Source organism: Bufo bufo, chromosome 1, assembly GCF_905171765.1.
Source record: "Bufo bufo chromosome 1, aBufBuf1.1, whole genome shotgun sequence".
Taxonomy (NCBI): Eukaryota; Metazoa; Chordata; class Amphibia; order Anura; family Bufonidae; genus Bufo; species Bufo bufo.
The window spans coordinates 616953470-616972686 of record NC_053389.1 but is presented as its reverse complement, the minus strand read 5'-3'; the positions used below and the strand labels follow the sequence as shown (position 1 = coordinate 616972686).

The following is a 19217-nucleotide window of genomic DNA, read 5'->3' as shown; positions in this document are numbered from 1 at the left end:
ACACTGCCCGATCATTGCTAACAAGCGTTACTATGAACGCTTGTTCTGTGCAATTCTCGGCCCGTGTAAAAGGCCCTTTACACTGCACAGCTGCTGCAAGGTCAACGTGCTGTGTTCTCTTCGAACAGTCGGATTCCACCGATCTGATATTGACAAGCTATCCTGAGGATAGGTTATCAATATCAGTAACCAGACAACCTTTTTAATATATATGTGCAGTTTACCTGCAAAATTGTGTAACCAATAACAATCAATTTGAAAAGCATGTCGATTTGCAGTAAAACCACATGTTTGTGTGGTTTTTGCCACATGGTGGCGCAATCTGTACCCACACTCAAAATAGGGAGTACAATCAAACCTACTAAACAGCCTCCCTGGGGTGTGTAAAAGGAAAGCAGCGGCACTTCACACACACTGTACTGTACTAGACCCTGAAGAAGATCCTGCCCCTCTACACAAAAGTGATTTACAGCCTCAAGGGGCTTTCTTTTATATGTAATTTATATCTGTTCATTTTTGTTTGCTCTTCCTTTTTTCCTATTTTAGCATGACATTTTTGTGTTTCAGAACCAATTATTATTATTTTTTTTTTTTTTAAGTGCGTCATTTAATTTATTTTATTGTGTAGGGACCAGTGATAAAGTGTTTTTTTAAAATACTTTAACAGGGAATTCTTTTACATTTTATTAGAAAACAGTCTCTAAAGTGTTGCTAAGGAAATCCCATTGTCAGCAAGTAGAAGCTGAAGAGGCATGCTTCTCATCTTGCCTCTGGTCTCCTTGGCGCACGTGCCCAATTTATTTTACTAAAAAACAAGTTACGTGGTTGTAAGTTGTTGCTGTTCTTTCTTTTGTGTCAATAAAAGGAGTTAAAAAAATAAAATAAAAGTTACAAGCTTCCATACTGTATCTAGCTTCCATCTGATGCCAGTGCCGATAGCTGGCATGAGAACTGCCCTCAATCTTGCCAGCATATCTGAAGTTAACACTGCTCCAATAATCAGCACCCAGAGCAGGTAACACAGGAGTACACGCTGTCAGCTCTGACTGCTGCAGCCCTGCTCCTCTCCCTTTGTCCCTAGCACTAACCAGAGATGCACTCGGAAGATAGGGAGTATGGCTTTAGCAATCAGTTGTGATAGCAGATGAGCATATCGTTTACTTGTGAAATAAATTAGACATGCAAAGCAGGGCATTCATGGGGGTTGGATCAGAGGACAGTCTCTGTCTAAGGCTACTTTCACACTCGCGTTTGGTGCGGATCAGTCATGGATCTGCACAAACGCATCTGTTCAGAACGGATCTGTTTGTATTATCTTTAACACAGCCATACCCGTTTTCCATTGTGCCAGTGAAAACGGATCCGTCCCCATTGACTTACATTGTGTGTCAGGACGGATCCATTTGACTCAGTTTCGTCAGACGGACGCCAAAACGCTGCAAGCAGAGTTTTGGTGTCCGTCTCCAAAGTATAATGGAGACTGATCGGAGGCAAACTGATGCATTCTGAGCAGATCCTTATCCATTCAGAATGCATTAGGGCAAAACTGATCTGTTTTGGACCGCTTGTGAAACCAAAACACCAGTGTGAAAGTAGCCTAACATCTCAGATGCCCCAGTCGCTGTTGTCTGTGGCATTTGAAGGGATAAACTCCCAAGATCAGAGTGACTATTAACTACCTGCGCCTGTAATAGTACATCACTGAGCAGGAACTTGACAGAAATCTGTCTCTAAAGAAAGAATGGAAGAAGTAGAGAATATACATATCATCTGCTAGGGAAGGAGATTCTATTACTATAAAATTGTTGGCCACGTCAACAAAGAATGATCTGTAATGAGCAGCGTACATCCCACATTATAAGGACATGTTAATGGTCTACACTTACCTCAAACCGCTCATCTTCACAACGATAAATGTGTTCCTCATACTGAGTCTTTTTAGAACTGACAAAAGTGGAATCTTCTGACCAGGAAGGAAAGGAAACCCAGGTGTCATTTAGGACCTGTGGAGTAAGGCAAGTACAGATTAGCTCATTACAATGGATATCAATATATTGTGTCAGAGCCCAAGTTCAATGACAAAATAACATTTGATTTCTGTGACAGATATGAGACCCAAGTCACATGACTGCTGTCACTTCCAGCATTATTACTCCTTTCTGTGTCTGACTACCTTGGAAGCATCTGAATAATTAGATTGTATTTGTCAGGCTTTATTATATAATAAAAAATAAAAACTTGTGCCGTCAGCGTGGCATGTAGAGAGGTCACAATGTATAGTCTATTAAAGGGGTTGTCCGAGACTCGGACTAGCCCTAAAATGGCTTAAAATAAAAAATGTTATACTCAACACCCCCCCCCCCCCCCAGTTGAATTTTGAAATGTCCAATTAATGCTAAAGTATTCTGTCCATGTCTGTACTAAAGATAACCCGCTTTACATAAAGGGTACCTAAAGGTACAAAATAACTATACTGAAACCTACTGTAAATGTGACTAAATTAATTTTTGTAATATACTTTATTACAAAAGTCACCTAAAGTTCAGGTGCCTATTGTGCTTTAGAATTCATACTCCTATACATTGCTGTCTATGGAGTATGGATTCACTGAGGCTGCGCTGAGCGTCGTACAGGCAGGAACATCACTCCTCCCGTCTGTACAGGCATAGCTGGAGCTTCATTGCACATGGCTACCTGAGCCCGCTCTGCTAAAGCCTGACTTTGCCCATCTATGCCAGGCTTTAGAAGAGCAGCGCTAGTACAAGCAGGAGGAGTGATGCCTGTGCAGCCTCAGTGAATCCACCACAGCCTTAGGCCTATTGCACACGACCGTATGGCTTTTGCAGTGTTTTGCGGTCCGTTTTTCACGGATCCGTTGTTCCGTTTTTTGTTTCCGTTGTTTCTGTTTTTCCGTATGGCATATACAGTACACAGTAATTACATAGATAAAATTGGGCTGGGCATAACATTTTCAATAGATGGTTCAGCAAAAAACGGAACGGAAACGGAAGACATATGGATGCATTTCTGTATGTGTTCCGTTTTTTTTGCGGACTTATTGACTTGAATGGAGCCACGGAACGTGATTTGCGGGCAATAATAGGACATATTCTATGTTAAAACGGAAATACGGAAACGGAATGCATACGGAGTACATTCCGTTTTTTTTTTGCGGAACCATTGAAATGAATGGTTCCGTATACGGACCGTATACAGAACACAAAAAACAGCCAGTAAACGGGAACAAAAAAACGGCCGTGTGCAGGAGGCCTAAGTATGGATTCTAAAGCACAACAAGCACCTGAACTTTAGATGACTATTTCACTAAGAAAAGTAAAAAAATAAATAAAGTATATAACAAAAACTAATTTAGTCACATTTAGAGAAGGATTTAATAAAGTAAATTTGTAAGTTTAGGTACACTTTATCACGCCCCCTTCCGGCTTCTCCGGACCGCGGTGCGCACGCTCCAGGTGACGCTGCCGTCATGTGATGCGGCACCTAGGCGGGAAAGTAAGGGACGGCCAGTATACATTTAAATCACCGACTCAAGGCGGCCCACAGGTATCGCTATACACACAATGTGCCTAAGCCGTGGCACTGCGACCAGATAGTGTCCCCACTTCGGGATGAGGTCAGGGTTGTTATACGTACGCTGCCATCCCAGATATAGGTTAGGGATCGTGACCATGTCCCTCCTGTAAAACTCTGTGCTGGGTCACTTATACCTCCACTTCCCTTTTTTCCATCAGGGATTTGTGGCATTTGCTATTATACGCATGTTTTGTAATGTTCCAAGCACTGCAGCCCTATGCAATGCTTACTTTTGTATAGGATATTTCAGCTCGTGTCCCCTGATGAATCTGGGGCGAAAATTGGATGAAACGCGTTGGCCACTTTTCTCTTGTACACATTTTGTATTTTTCTTTTTTTGTTTTTCTGCACATTTTTTGTGCGTTGTATTTCTTAAGATTTTTTGTGGCACTCCCCTACAGCATAATAGATCTTTGAAAAGTGGTAGGGCTGTATGGGGCCTTTATTTAGGGAAAGGTTCCGGACGGGGCCGCTCTTTTCAGGGCGATGACTCCGTATTACAAGGTCATTAGGGACTGATAGCCCTGTTGGGGCATACTAGGATCGGCATAGGTTCTGGCTACTTGTTTATATTTGCCAGATGTGACACCGTATGAAAAAAAACGTCTACTGTATCAACGACAGAACCACAGTATCTGCAGCCTGTCCCTGAGCTACGTCCGCATTCTACCAAATCCATGGACTGATGCGACAGTATACGATAAAGAGTGTCCATGGCATCAACAGGACAGAGCCACTGCATAACTATCCTGAACTAAAGCCACTCTATACACCCTACTCAGGGTCGTTTGTTTAATGGACCAGAAACAGACCACAAGTACATGTGGCCTTTTTTTATTTAGAATTGGGGGTTTGATTTTTCAGGGGAACGTGTATTTCATTCCCCATTACTTTTACTACCAGTATATTAAAAGTTAAGTTTTACTAGTCACTACTGCTCCCTCAATTTGCATGCTGCCTTTATTGCGGCAGACCGTCGGAGGTACAAATGTCACCCCCTCAGATGGGCATATTTTGCAGTTTTGTAAACACTTTAAAGAAGAGAACGGAAGTCTGTTGGCCTGTGACAGAGGATAGAACATTAATCACTGCTTTTGCAATTAACCGGATAAATCAAAGTTAGAGGTCCATGAGTGCACCTATTTACCTCTTTGCAAAGCGGGGTTCGTCCTGTGCATTTGGGCTGCTGGAAGCTTTTGGGTAGTGCTCTGTAGCTGGAGCCTAAACGTTTACATGAAGCATAATCAATTTCCATGGCAATGCCTTCTGTACTCCTTTCTTTCGGGAAGTTTTCCATATGTGAGGACTCCTTGTAACCCAGAAAGTTCTTGAACCAGGTGAACAGCTCAGGAAACTTGCTGTTTATAAAGTGAATTAAAAAAAAGGAGGTTAGAGGATTTAGGACAAGATTGTTGTTGGTCAATAAAAACATCTTGGTATTAAACCATGGCCACCATTTTAAGCTTTTGGGGTTGTTTCACACGAGCGAGTCCATTGCAGGAATCTTGCTCCATGTGAGAGGGTGACCTTCCGTTCTGGACTTGCAGGAGCGCATGACATTATCATGATTTATAAACTTCTACAGGATCATACTGACAGCTTTAGGTCAGTATGATCCTGTAGAAGTAAGGTCAAGCAGAGACAGACAGCATTATAAATCAGGATAATGCTGTGCGCGCCTGCAAGTCCAGAATGGAGGATCACGCTCACATATAGAAAGTGATTGCCGCAATGGACTCGCACGTTAAATGTAAAACTGCTTGAGAAATTTCTAGCAATGTCTTGGAAGTAAGCCACTCACGCAAGAAAAGGGGACACCAACTGTACTAGTTCCGATCGAGAGATGACTTCCTGATTAAAGATGACCAGACATCGTAAGAAGTTGTCATATGCCTCCGTACTTCTCAGAGCTTTACGGACCTATGAAAGGCATGAAAAAAAAATAAGAATGACGATCATAATCCTCACCACCACTGTCCTCTGCTCTTTCCACTGTGTGCAATGTATAACTACTGAAAAAATTCTATGACAGGTTCATGTGTTACTGTACATGTTTAACAGAAAGTAGTAACTTAATAGTCATAGTCACCTTATCAAAGAATTGAGACTCTGCCCCTGCTCCATGTTTGTTTGCATCAGTCGAGGACTGGTCCTTTGGAATAAGTATTTTCGGTTTCTTCTATTAAAAGAGAATAAAGTTAGCGAGAAACAACTAGGGCACAATTTAAATACGGATCTTAAATGGCAAGTAATTTTTCACTTATTAAAAGACATTTAAGCCTCTTGAAAACTAACGATGTTACACAAATACAATGCACAATGTTTCAGGTTTATTAATCAATCGAATGGTTCTTCTCATCTGAATATGCTTTACACTCACCTTAACAGGAGGAGTGACGCCGGGTCCTGAATGTCGACGTATCTGGCAACCATTTTGGCTGGGCCTTTGTTGTTTATTGTTCAGCTGAGGTTTTTTCACAGTGCCGCCGTGGTCATTCCTCACAGACTCAACCTTTTCTGCTGTGGTTTTGCTCAAAAGCTTAAAAAAAAAAAAAAGAAATTCCAGGTAAGACATGAAATGTTCCTGAAAATCATAATGTTTCGCGACAAAGTGCCAGAGGGGATCTTCTCTTAGCCAGGCTTCGGTATAAAAAAAATAAAAAAAAGCTTTTCTAACAACAACATACAAATGAAGCAGCCAGCCTGCAAATATTACACCAACTCCACACAAGGATCTGATAACTTACCACTGAGCTATTGGCATCGGGCAGGAACTGTCCAAATTCTGACAAAAGATCTTCCTGATTCTTGAAAAGTCGTGCAACCTGGGCATAGACCTCTTGCTCGGTCAGAGCAGGGGTGTAGTTCCCCCCTGCTTCCTTGGCATTACGCTGTTCCTTCTATGAAGAGAAGAAGCATTTACATATTGCAGGTAGAATGGAGCCACCACAAACATAAAACTATTATACCTTTAAGGTAACATCAATGCATATGGCCATCTTTGCTATTAAATAAAGCAATTTTGTAAAATGTCAATTTTTTTTTTTCTACAGCTCTTATGCAGAACTATGCTTGACAGCAAACCCTATGTAGTGGAATCCTGTAGCCGTAAACCCGGCATGCTCAACCTTCGTCCCTCCAGCTGTTGTAAAACTACAACTCCCACCATGCCCTGCTGTAGTTTGATAGCTGTAGGTTGTCCGGTCATGCTGGGAGTTGTAGTTTTGCAACAGCTGGAGGGCCGCAAGTTGAGCATCCCTGCCCTAAACTATTTCACTTATCCCTTAGTTCTTGCTAAAGGCCTCTTTACGCTGACAGATGAAGCTGAAGATTGTCGAGAGGGAAGTGGTTCCTTCCTGACAAACCCTTGCTCATCAATGGAGGAGAAAGCTTCATTTGCATGCAGCGATCTCCTCCACAGTATGGGAAGAATCTATCGCTAATCCCATCGCCCGTCCCCACACAGCATTATTTTTTGCTGTCAGAAGGGTGGCGATTACATGGCACGAACTGCTGACGGCAGATGATTTAGGTGACTGCACCAACAATCCTATTACCTTGTGTTTTTTTTTTTTCCTTCATGAGGTAATTGGTGGCACCTTTACATTGGCAGATCATCGCTAACGAGCAATAATCTGCTAACATCGGGCAATGTAAAAGGCTTTACCTACTAAGGGGACATATAGAAGGGAGGATGGCTGCAGGTTCAGACTACAGAGTTTGTCAGGGGCTTCAGACTTCATGCATGGAAGCAATGAAAGGTAGACCTATACATTATGCTAGGTAGAAGCAGAATCTTTTACATAGACAACACACACAGGTCTTATTCTCAATGTAAAGGACAGCCTTATCCATGTTGACATTTTAGGCTCTATGTGCTGTCTTTTAGCCAGTGCTATCAACTATTCATTTATAGGATATAACAACAATTCCCCATTTTCCCCTCACAGGCACTACTGACTACCGCTACAGTAATAAGGGACAACTGCGTACTTTAGAATATGCTGCCCAATACATCTGTGTTCTGAGCTTTTCAGATATAACGGTGAAATACAACCTTTTTAGACATAATTTCAGCAAGCAGATGAGCATCTGATCAGGAATATACACTTTCAGCACTAACGAAAGACATAATTACAAGCTATAGTATTCAGGCATAAAGAAAAAAAAACTGAGATTACAAATTATGACGAAGCCACCAAGTATTACTGAAGGAAGATTTGGGAGACCACATTAGGTTTTTGGCTTGGCCATGGGTGTCTGATGTGTTGGAGAAGGGGACCAAACCTCTGCTTTGATATCATCTCTCCAGGGGACAGAGGCAGCTGCTGTACCACTGATGTTTTATGCGTCAGATGTAGAATACTTCATAATCCTAGTTTTTCTTCCACATAATACTTTAGAAGAGAATAGTGAAACTGCGCAGTCTAACCTGGTATGTGTGCAGGATCTCAAGGAAGGCTTTGTATATGTCAGGCTGGCCCTGGAAGCGGTTCTTTATTTTGTTCACGTAATTGATGGCATGGTTGAACTCCACTGGCTGGTTATTTTGCATGGTTGGAGTAGCTGCAGTAGCCGTTGGCGTGGCATGTGCCAACGGCCCAGGTGTGTGTGGCTGTGCTGGTGGAGAACGAGGGGATGGGTACTGAATTGGTGTGCTCTGCTGATTTGTTGGTGTATGCGCCTGCGATGGCACCGGCTGAAAAAAATAATATTGAAATAAAAATTAATATTAAATATCACACGCAGAGCATGCAAAATAATGGCAGAATTAACAGAAATGTTAACATAATTTAGCGTTTGCATTCTGCCATCTTGAACCACAGGCTGTAAACATGGTCACTGCCAAGGACTTACGGTAAGTAATAAGACATATACAATCTTCAGAGAACCAAACGAAAAGTGTTACTTCCTGATTCTGTGAGTGTAAAGGATAGATAAAGCTGCAAGGGAAGAAGAAAGATGATGGCTTTTTACAGCCATCTTTCCCCTGTACAGCTTCCAGATCTTTTCTTCATGCCGTCACCCCTTTTTTCTGTTTGTGCTTGACTGTAATACCTACTGTAGGTAATGGCGGTGGTGTATCCTTTACCCTTGTAAAGGAGTGAGAGCACGAAGACATAGCTGTAAGGCTGGGTTCACACTTGAGCGTTTTACAGCGCGTTCAAACGCGCTGTAAAACGCTCAACACATGAAAACCAATGCTTCCCTATGGCCCTGGTTCTCACTTGAGTGTTTTACAGCGCTGAAAAACGCCCTACGCTCAAACAAGTTCTTGAGCTTCTTTGGGGCGTTTTGACGCGCGTTTGTGGCCATAGGACACTGCAGTCAATCACACAAACGCGCGTTTACTATTGCAAAAAACGTGCATAAAAAAACGTGCGACAAAAACGCGCGTTAAACGCGCATATAAAATGCGCTCAAGTGTGAACCCAGCCTAAGAGACATGTAGGAACTCTGCTCGTTTCAGACTTTTAACCCCCAACACGAATTCTTATGCCTTTTTTTTTATAAATGCTATGCTTTAGATGCTAAACTATGTGACGGCAGCAAGGATTGTAAAGTGCTAGGTTTCATTTTTAGTAAAGGGCATCTACTTTCAGAAAATGTACGATCGTTTAAAATGATTTTTCTGTATTTCATAGTTCAGGTTTCAGTTATACTGGTGCAAAGTGTGTAAATTGCCCTGGCAGTGAAAGGTTTCACGGTTTTTAAAAAACACAGGAACATTTATTTTTTCAAGTGTAAATAATGTAAACTATTGAGACATCATAGAGAAGGGTCAGAAATTCTGATCAGATGGTTTTTTAGGCACTTCTGGTGTAAAGTAGAACTGGCTTAGTTGCCCACAGCAACCAATCAGCTTATGCCTTTCATTTTGGACAGCTCCTTTGGAAAATGAAAAGTGAATTGTGATCGGTTGCTATGGGCAACTAAGCCAGTTCTACTTTACACCAGTTTGATTAATGACCCCGTTAATCTCCCCAAGATCAGGTCAGTTGAAGTGACCTTGAATCTTTAGGACAGGGACAAAAAAATGGCCGTCCAGCTGTTGCAAAACTACAACTCCCAGCATGCCCCGATAGCTGCAGGCATCTGAGCATGATGGAAGTTGTAGTTTGACATATGTGCTCATGCTACAATGAATCATTTTTGTTGTAGACTTTAGCGCAGCATAGCCCTAGCCATAATGCAAACAATCTCATATGAAGAACTTTTAAAAGGGGTCAATCGATACATAAATTTGTAAAAAGCCAATAAACAGTAATGTTGCACAATGTTTACAATGACATGTGGTACCCCAGACTTTGAAGATAAAGGTCCCTGGTATCAGTGGTCATGCTTCCATGGCTGTTCCTGGCCTCCTTCACTACAGAGCAGACGCTGCTCTTTGTATAGGGACACACGTCGAATTACTATTCAGCGCTTGTGCAGTGGGGGAAGCAGTCATGTGAACAAGTTAGGATATCAGATTGCTGTGTTAACATAGTAAAATTCCAAGGTAGCCCGGGGCCTTCAACGTCAAGCTGGGGTACAGTACACAATCACATGTATAAATCATTACAGTTTATGGGCTTTTTACAATTTTAGACAGACAGGTCAGCCACTCTAATCATACTACTAATAAGGTCACTTCAATGACAACATATGACACTTACTTTACTAACTTTTGCTGGGGCTGGTGGAGGCGTTGGGTGTACTGGAGGAGGGGCAGTCTGCGTGGACGGCTGTGAAGGTGGAGGAACCTGTGGGACAGGGGGCTGAAGACCATGGGTTGTGATCTGGTGGACCTGTCCAGGTGTTGTGACATTTACCAAGTCATTTGTTTGCACCTCTATTTTATACCCCGGGGGTAAAAATGTGTTAAAACCCATTATAAGGTCCGGATGGCCTTTGAAAAGCTGGGAAACCCGACTGATGACCCCTGGAGTGTCAATACTGGAAAAGATGAAAAACAAAATATAATTTAACTTTTTAAAGATTTTTGACAAATGTGTTTTAATTTATGTATTTATTAAAAAGAAAAAAAACAGAGGTCAAGCCTGGTCCAGTATAGACTGGAGACGTCTCATCACGGATTTACTGTTTTATATGGTACTTCTAAAGTCAGAAGCTCCGATTTTGGCTTAAATGCCAAAGAGCCTCAACTATTCAGTCTGCATTCTATTAAGCAGAAGAAGAAACATGTATAAAGCAGGCATAAACGGGGATGTCTCACTTCAACAAATGGCATTATCGCTTGGACAAAGTTAATAAAAGGCACTTACCACTTACTAATGTATTGTGATTGTCCATATTGCCTCCTTTGCTGGCTGGACTCATTTTTCCATCACATTATACACTGCTCATATCCAGGGATTATGACCACCCTGCAATCCAGCAGCAGTGGAAGTGTTTGCACACTATAGGAAGAGGATGGCCCCCTCTAGTGACCAGAAGTGCTATGGGCAACTTTTTCTATAGTGTGCAAGTACGACCACCACATCTGGATTGCAGGGTGGTCGTAACCCCCTGAAATGAGCATTGCATAATGTGATGGAAAAATGAATCCTGCCAGTAAAGGAGGCAATATGGACAATCACAACGCATTAGGAAGTGCCTTGTAGTAACTTTCTCTACATGACAAGTGAGACAACCCCTTTACCTACCAAAAATGTTGCTGCTGAGTTGTGATCCATTTACCTCTGAGATTTGAACTCCTTCATAATGTCAAGGAAATCATTGTAAACCTGGGGCTGGCTGCCAAACTGCAATTTAACTTGATCCAGGTAAGAAAGTGCATCTTCCACCTGAAAGAAAACGACATTTGATCTTTTTTAACTATCCTATTTCAGTGCAAAGATCTATCCTATCTAAATTCACATGACGCATTCAGCCAATGAAAGCTACAAAATGAAGATACTATCTTTAATTCACATACCTTTAGCCTCTGGAACTGCTGACCCTGGGCAGGTGCAGCCGGAGGGGTTGAATGAGGATGACTTTGTACCCCAGGACCTCCATGGCCAGGCACAGGGTTGCTGTGATGATGAGCACCATGTACGGCTGCCAGAGGTGTTTGTCCATGGCTGCCAGAACTCTGAGGCACTGTTGAAACCTGGAAGAAAATTAAAATCAACAATTCAAATAGATGACAAATTTAAAAAAAAAAAAAAATGTGGATAGGCCATCAGGGCCAGTGTAGCACCACCATTAGGGACAAGTAGTCCCAGTCCCCGTTCTGTTCGCAACCATTCTCTTTCTTCTCTGCATAGACATTTTTATCCTGCCTCCTGTGAGAATTAATGCCTCCTGGAAGTCTACGATTGAGTGGTAGGACAAATGATTTTTCAATTTGAAGTGCCGCCGTGCACTATTATTCCTACTACTTAAAAAGCTTTGTTTTGTGATGATATATTTTGACAGAAGCTTTTGGTTTTTGGTTTCACTTGTTTATTTATATTATTTAACTTGAGGGCCATTGATTTTATAAGAGATCATTAAAAGTTACATTTTATACACATTTAGTGAATTTTGGATCACTTTTCAGTATAACTTTTCCCAATTATTGGTGATCTGCTGTATATGTATTCCCCCCTTTTTTCTTTTGTCTATGAGCTCCAGTACAGCGGAGGGAACCCAGCCTAGGATTTCATTTATATGCTGCACATATCAGCGTGCTGTAGTTTAGGCCCCAATTTTGTTGGGAGAGTTTGTTTTTATAAAAAAAATATATATATATATATATTTTGCAGTTATTGGGGGGGAAGAACGCATATAATCCTGATATATTACCATTAATTTAAAAAGTATTGTATGTACATATTCCACACAAAAAAATTAAAATAACCTGAAAACAGAAATGTTTTACCTGATATCCAGGAGTCACAGAGTACTGGACGCCCGTTGTGGGCTGCATGGCATCAGACTGTGATTCATAAGAAGGAGGGGCTGGAGCGAGAACACGGTGCTGGTGGGCAAATGGTTCAGTGATCCGCCGTGGCTGGGGTGGGTAGGGTGCTGGCTCTGGGTCATCCAGTCTCCGCTTCATCCTGAAAACATAGTCGGGTGCCAGTGATGTCCCTGCAGGTAGGTAAGAGGATAGTCATTATCAGAGCTGCAAATTTTAAGTTTAAAGTCCAGCTTAACTGTAAACCTGAATGAGATGTGATGGCCATCAACCCCAATACCCCCCACCATCACACGTCTTGAAACGGAAAGCATCCAGGAAGGTTTGTTGGATCATTCTGTGGCAAATCCAAGACTCGGACCAGAAACTGACTAGGTTAGCAGTAGGGCAGGACAATTCATCAAAGCAACTCGATTCAGTCATCCTTTTAGTGTCTGACGATTTAAAAAAAATTATTATGTAATATTAGAGCAGGCGGTGTAGTCTTTACAGCCCTTGCTGCCTATGCCACAGCGTGGGCATAAACTGAAGCGACCCAGCACAGGCTGCACTGGTATAGTGCTGCTGATCACTGCGGCATACTCTGGGTGTGAGGACAGACCAGAGGCTGAAGTTAAAGGGTTTCTATCACTTCGTTTCACATAATTAGCTTTCAGACACTAGCGATCCGCTAGTGTCTGCTCTACCAAACCATCCTAATATAATAGGTTTTGGGGCAGCCGTTTTGCTAAAAAAAAAAAAGAACTTTTATTAATATGCTAATGAGCCTCTAGGTGCTATGGGGGCGTTATTAGCACCTAGAGGCTCCGTCTACCTTCACAAACTGCCGCCGCCCAGCGCGTCCCTCCAGCCCGCCCATCTCCTCCTGAATGCGATCCTCCCTGTGAGTGCCTGTATTCGGCGCATGCGCAGTGAATGTCTGACCGCTTCCCTGCTCAGACATCTCCACTGCGCCTGTTCCCCGGAGCACTATGACGTCATCGGCGCAGTGGAGATGTCTGAGCAGGGAAGCGGTCAGACATTCACTGCGCATGCGCCGAATACAGGCGCTCACAGGGAGGATCGCATTCAGGAGGAGATGGGCGGGCTGGAGGGACGCGCCGGGCGGCGGCAGTTTGTGAAGGTAGACGGAGCTTCTAGGTGCTAATGACGCCCCCATAGCACCTAGAGGCTCATTAGCATATTAATAAAAGTTCTTTTTTTTAGCAAAACAGCTGTCCCAAAAGCAATTCCATTCTGTGGCCCCGCAAAAAAGAGAGACAAGAATAGATATTTCCATCATGGGACCGGCCATGTGCGCAAAATGCGGAAGGCACATGGCCTGTGTCCGTTTGCGGACATGTGAATGCTGAATCTATATGCATGTATAGTCTCTGCACATCTTGGGCTTGTATTCTTAGGAGATGTTGAGGGCCTCAGGTTATGCTCGGGAGAGTCTGAGGCACAATAATTCCGGATTTGGGATTGTAAAAAGTGTATACATGTGAGAACTAAAGGGATGGCCAACGTTATCCAACTACAACTATCAAGTACTTCAAGGACCACTAAAAAGCTCAACTAATATACACTGCTCAAAAAAATAAAGAGAACACATCCTAGATCTGAGTTAATTAAATATTCTTCTGAAATACTTTGTTCTTTACATAGTTGAATGTGCGGACAACAAAATCACACAAAAAAATAATAATATGGAAATCACATTTTTTAACCCATGGAGGTCTGGATTTGGAGTCACACTCAAAATTAAAGTGGAAAAACACACTACAGGCTGATCCAACTTTGATGTAATGTCCTTAAAACAAGTCAAAATGAGGCTCAGTAGTGTGTGTGGCCTCCACGTGCCTGTATGACCTCCCTACAACGCCTGTGCATGCTCCTGATGAGGTGGCGGACGGTCTCCTGAGGGATCTCCTCCCAGATCTGGACTAAAGCATCTGCCAACTCCTGGACAGTCTGTGGTGCAACGTGACGTTGGTGGATAGAGCGAGACATGATGTCCCAGATGTGCTCAATTGGATTCAGGTCTGGGGAACGGGCGGGCCAGTCCATAGCATCAATGCCTTCGTCTTGCAGGAACTGCTGACACACTCCAGCCACATGAGGTCTAGCATTGTCTTGCATTAGGAGGAACCCAGGGCCAACCGCACCAGCATATGGTCTCACAACGGGTCTGAGGATCTCATCTTGGTACCTAATGGCAGTCAGGCTACCTCTGGCGAGCACATGGAGGGCTGTGCGGCCCTCCAAAGAAATGCCACCCCACACCATTACTGACCCAATGCCAAACCGGTCATGCTGGAGGATGTTGCAGGCAGCAGAACGTTCTCCACGGCGTCTCCAGACTCTGTCACGTCTGTCACATGTGCTCAGTGTGAACCTGATTTCATCTGTGAAGAGCACAGGGCGCCAGTGGCGAATTTGCCAATCTTGGTGTTCTCTGGCAAATGCCAAACGTCCTGCACGGTGTTGGGCTGTAAGCACAACCCCCACCTGTGGACGTCGGACCCTCATATCACCCTCATGGAGTCTATTTCTGACAGTTTTTGAGCAGACATATGCACATTTGTGGCCTGCTGGAGGTCATTTTGCAGGGCTCTGGCAGTGCTCCTCCTGTTCCTCCTTGCACAAAGGCGGAGGTAGCGGTCCTGCTGCTGGGTTGTTGCCCTCCTACGGCCTCCTCCACGTCTCCTGATGTACTGGCCTGTCTCCTGGTAGCGCCTCCATGCTCTGGACACTACGCTGACAGACACAGCAAACCTTCTTGCACAGCTCGCATTGATGTGCCATCCTGGATAAGCTGCACTACCTGAGCCACTTGTGTGGGTTGTAGACTCCGTCTCATGCTACCACTAGAGTGAAAGCACCGCCAGCATTCAAAAGTGACCAAAACATCAGCCAGGAAGCATAGGAACTGAGAAGTGGTCTGTGGTCACCACCTGCAGAACCACTCCTTTACTGGGGGTGTCTTGCTAATTGCCTATAATTTCCACCTGTTGTCTATCCCATTTGCACAACAGCATGTGAAATTGATTGTCACTCAGTGTTGCTTCCTAAGTGGACAGTTTGATTTCACAGAAGTGTGATTGACTTGGAGTTACATTGTGTTGTTTAAGTGTTCCCTTTATTTTTTTGAGCAGTGTACATCTGTATAAGGCCTGGTGCATGCGGTGCCATGCTGGCTCAGTTTTGCATGGAGTCATAAGAGGACAGGCAAAGGAATATATGGGGACATTTACTGTACCCCCAAATGCATCCATTTTCACAGAGTATTAAAGGGGTTGTCTGGTTTCTTATATTCATGACCCGTCCTCTGGGTAGCCGATATGCAAATGAGTTTACTGGAGCACTGAAGAGTCGGCCAGAGGACCAGTCCATAAAGCCCCTACAACCTTAGTCGGCCCCCCAACCCCCAGCTTGGTTGGCTTATCATGTGTTATGCCATCAGTCTGAGATGATACATCACTGGGATATGCCATTAAAGTCAGATAGTTGCAGGTCTCAGAGGTGGAACCCGCACCTATCTCTAGAATGGACCCCAAAATGAAGGAAAATGCACGGCACATGCGTTCAGAAAATAGCAGAGTGTCCTCGCTAGGCTATTTTCGGCAGTCCCATAGAAATGGAGGTTGGCCGTCAATATGTGGCGGCTCTCCACTCACTTCAGGGGTCCCACCTCTGGGACCCGCACCTGTCTGATCCTGGTGGCGCATCCTAATGATATGCCACCAATGTCTAAGATGAGACAATGCCCTTCATTTTTATTCCAGAATTCTGGTGCAAAATGGTGCATCTTGGGCCCCACGCCCTTATCGAGCATGTTGGAAAAGTATAGAAACTCTAGACGTCCCAATTTGCACCACGTGATGCAAGGAGAGCACGTCATTGGAGCCAATCACAGGTCCAACTATCCTGTGTGTCTCCCCGTTGATGGATGTTGACATTGGCGAAGAGGGGAGGGAAACTGCCCATCCTGGAGCCACACAGACTGAATCCAGCGGTGGGTACTAGGTAAGTGGAGGGCGGATTTAGTCTTGGACAACACCTTTATTGGGGTGAAATATATATGAGCCACTCTTTTACCAGTTTCATTTTCATGGTTTTCTGTCACTTTACAACTTTATATAGAAAAGGACTGTATCACAGGTGTGCTGCTAAATTCTATCAGCTGCTATTCGAATTGTGGTATTTTCTTGTGTGCATTATATAGATTTGTATATGGTCTATATTTTATTTGTATTTTAGGGGTATGTTCTTAACATTTTACCACATCTTAGTGGAATAGATCAACACATTAAAGTGTATTATCATTATACCGCTTGGTGTTCCCTTTTGTAGTGTACCCCCCCATACTTGTTGTATACATTCTACTTTACAACTTTATTCTGTGATTACTGCAATACAAAATGTACACATTTTTTGCTATGTTTTAACACTTAAAGGGGTATTCCCATCTGAGACAATGGGGGCATATCGCTAGGATATGTCCCCATTGTCTGTTAAGTCCGAGTCCCACACCTATATCGAGAATGGAGCGGGGAAGGTGGTGGCTGGAGGACCATGGGTTTTCCCAAGGTCCAGCCACCACCAAGCGCTTTACCCACAGAAGTGAATAGGAGCACGCCACGATTGCGCGGCCACCGCTCCCATTCATTTCTATGGGTCCGATGGAAATAGCCACGGCTATTTTAGACAGTCCCAATTAATTAATGGGGGGTGGCTGCAAATACGCAGTGCACCCTCCACCACTTTCAGGGCTCCGTTCTCAGTGTAGGTGTGGGTTTGCATTACCATATTAGGACATCCATATTTTTTGTTATACTTCCTTCTACGGAGCTATGTAAAAGTAATTTTTTTTTTTACTTTTTAATCACTTTTATTAAATTTTTTGGTAGGTGAAATGGCCAACGAATAGCAATGTGGCAGTTTGATTTCCCCCCCCCCCCCCCCCCCCCCCCCCCCCTTATTATAGTGCTCACTGTAAGGGTTCATTCACACGTCCACATCCGTTCCGCAATTTTGCAGACCGGGTGCGGACCTATTCATTTTCAATGGGGCCGCATCCGCACTTCCGTTCCGCAGCCCCGCAAAAAAAATAGAACATGTCCTATTCTTGTCCGCAGCCATGGACAAGAAAAGGCATTTCTATTATAGTGCCGGCCATGTGCGGTCCGCAAAATGCGGAACACACATGGCCGGTGTCCGTGTAAATTAAACAGTTGCGGATGTGTGAATGGACCCTTACAGTTCCTGCATATTCGGATGCGGCAATGATGTTTATTTAGATTTTTATTTGAAAACTAGTTAAAGGCCTTATATTTTTAAGTTGTTTTTTTTTAGCTATTTCGTCAAGTGACTGGGCCTGAGCTGCAATACCAAGCACAGCGTTGTCCACTGTATAGTGGATGTGCTTGGAGGAGTGCCGCGGCTTCCTTAAAAGGCTGATCGTGGGTGCCCCTGGTGCAGACCCCCCGCCGAATTGATATTGATGACCTAGCCTGAGTGTATAGTGTAACTGGCACTGAGTTCAGTTTTGTCATTTTTATCTCCATACTCACTTGTTTTCAGACGCTGTGCTCCTACAAACCAGCAGTAATATGCATTGAGAGGACTCCTGAGCTCACACACATAATGGAGAGGACTCAAAGAGGAGTCCTCTCAATACATTTTACTGCTGGCTTGTGGGAGCACAATGTCTGAATGCAGGCGAGTATGGAGATAAAAGTTACTTAACCGGACTCAGCATCACTTACACTATAGACCGCTTACTCTAGTTTGGGGGGGGGGGGGGGTTTCAGAGATGACACATTCCCTTTAAATAAATAATGGGTGCTGCAGTGTATACACCATATATCATGTCTGTATAGCAGAATGTATGGGTGCATGCAGGGGCGTAACTACCATAGCGGCAGACCATGCAACTGCTAAGGGGCCCAGTTGGGATCATCTCCTCTTCTACTGGAGGTGAAAACTTGGTCAGGGCTCTAACCTCTAAAGAAATTACTTTTAGCAATCGAGGAAGTGGACAAAATGGCCCAAGGGCCATTGAAAGGGGTTTAGGCAGAAACCCTTCTGTCCTGTGGGGGGCCTGGTTTGATCCTTGCTATGAGGCCCTTACCTCTCTATGTACACCACTGGGTGGTGCATGGAGCCCTTGCTGCAGCTGTGGCCCCTGAAATCAGTTCTTGGGGACAGAACTAAGGAAATCAGAAGGCTACACGTGCTCTATTATATGCGTTTTATTTACAGGAATGTGTACAGTTCCTTTAAGCCCAAGCCAGGGCTTTACAATGGAAAGCGTGGGAGTCTTCACAAGGCTCCTGGCTCCTACGTTTTGTCACTCAAATGCCATGGTTGCACTTGTACATAACAGACATGCAACTCTGCCACCGGATATATGCTTCGTAAAACAGCAGACAACGGCCGGCTATGGTGCTGGCTCAGTTCCCGAGATGGCTGAAGGTTTAAGGACCTGATAAGTGATGAAGTAGTTAATATGCCGCTGTCCTAAAGACAGAAAATTGAGTCTACACTCGTTATTAGGAGGTGTTAATTTCACCACTTTCTGTTCTTAGGTTAGTCATTTGGGAAGTTTAACTTATGAATACATTGGACTCAAGAGCAGCAAGTACACCAGCCTCATCAGGTCTACGAGATTTATTTAAAAAGGAATTTTTAACGGGTTCCGACATTACAATATCAATACCTGGCGCTGTAGGGCACGTTTACTAGTCAT

General features: G+C 43.7%; 1 protein-coding gene across 4 annotated transcripts in view; it reads right to left on the bottom strand.

Annotated features, from left to right (window-relative positions):
- SIN3A (SIN3 transcription regulator family member A) overlaps nt 1-19217 on the bottom strand; it is a 70910-nt gene that overhangs the window by 40955 nt on the left and 10738 nt on the right. For 3 of the 4 annotated variants that reach the window (XM_040413727.1, XM_040413730.1, XM_040413728.1), the window contains exons 2-12: nt 12446-12657; nt 11516-11692; nt 11278-11384; nt 10254-10533; nt 8027-8293; nt 6342-6494; nt 5975-6133; nt 5684-5773; nt 5396-5514; nt 4742-4952; nt 1887-2003 (exon numbers count right to left, since the gene is read on the bottom strand). In XM_040413727.1, coding sequence (XP_040269661.1) covers nt 1887-2003; nt 4742-4952; nt 5396-5514; nt 5684-5773; nt 5975-6133; nt 6342-6494; nt 8027-8293; nt 10254-10533; nt 11278-11384; nt 11516-11692; nt 12446-12625 — 1860 coding nt within the window. In that variant the 5' untranslated portion in view covers nt 12626-12657. The remainder of the gene's footprint in view (nt 1-1886; nt 2004-4741; nt 4953-5395; nt 5515-5683; nt 5774-5974; nt 6134-6341; nt 6495-8026; nt 8294-10253; nt 10534-11277; nt 11385-11515; nt 11693-12445; nt 12658-19217) is intronic. The other variant, XM_040413729.1, reaches the window with a different exon arrangement.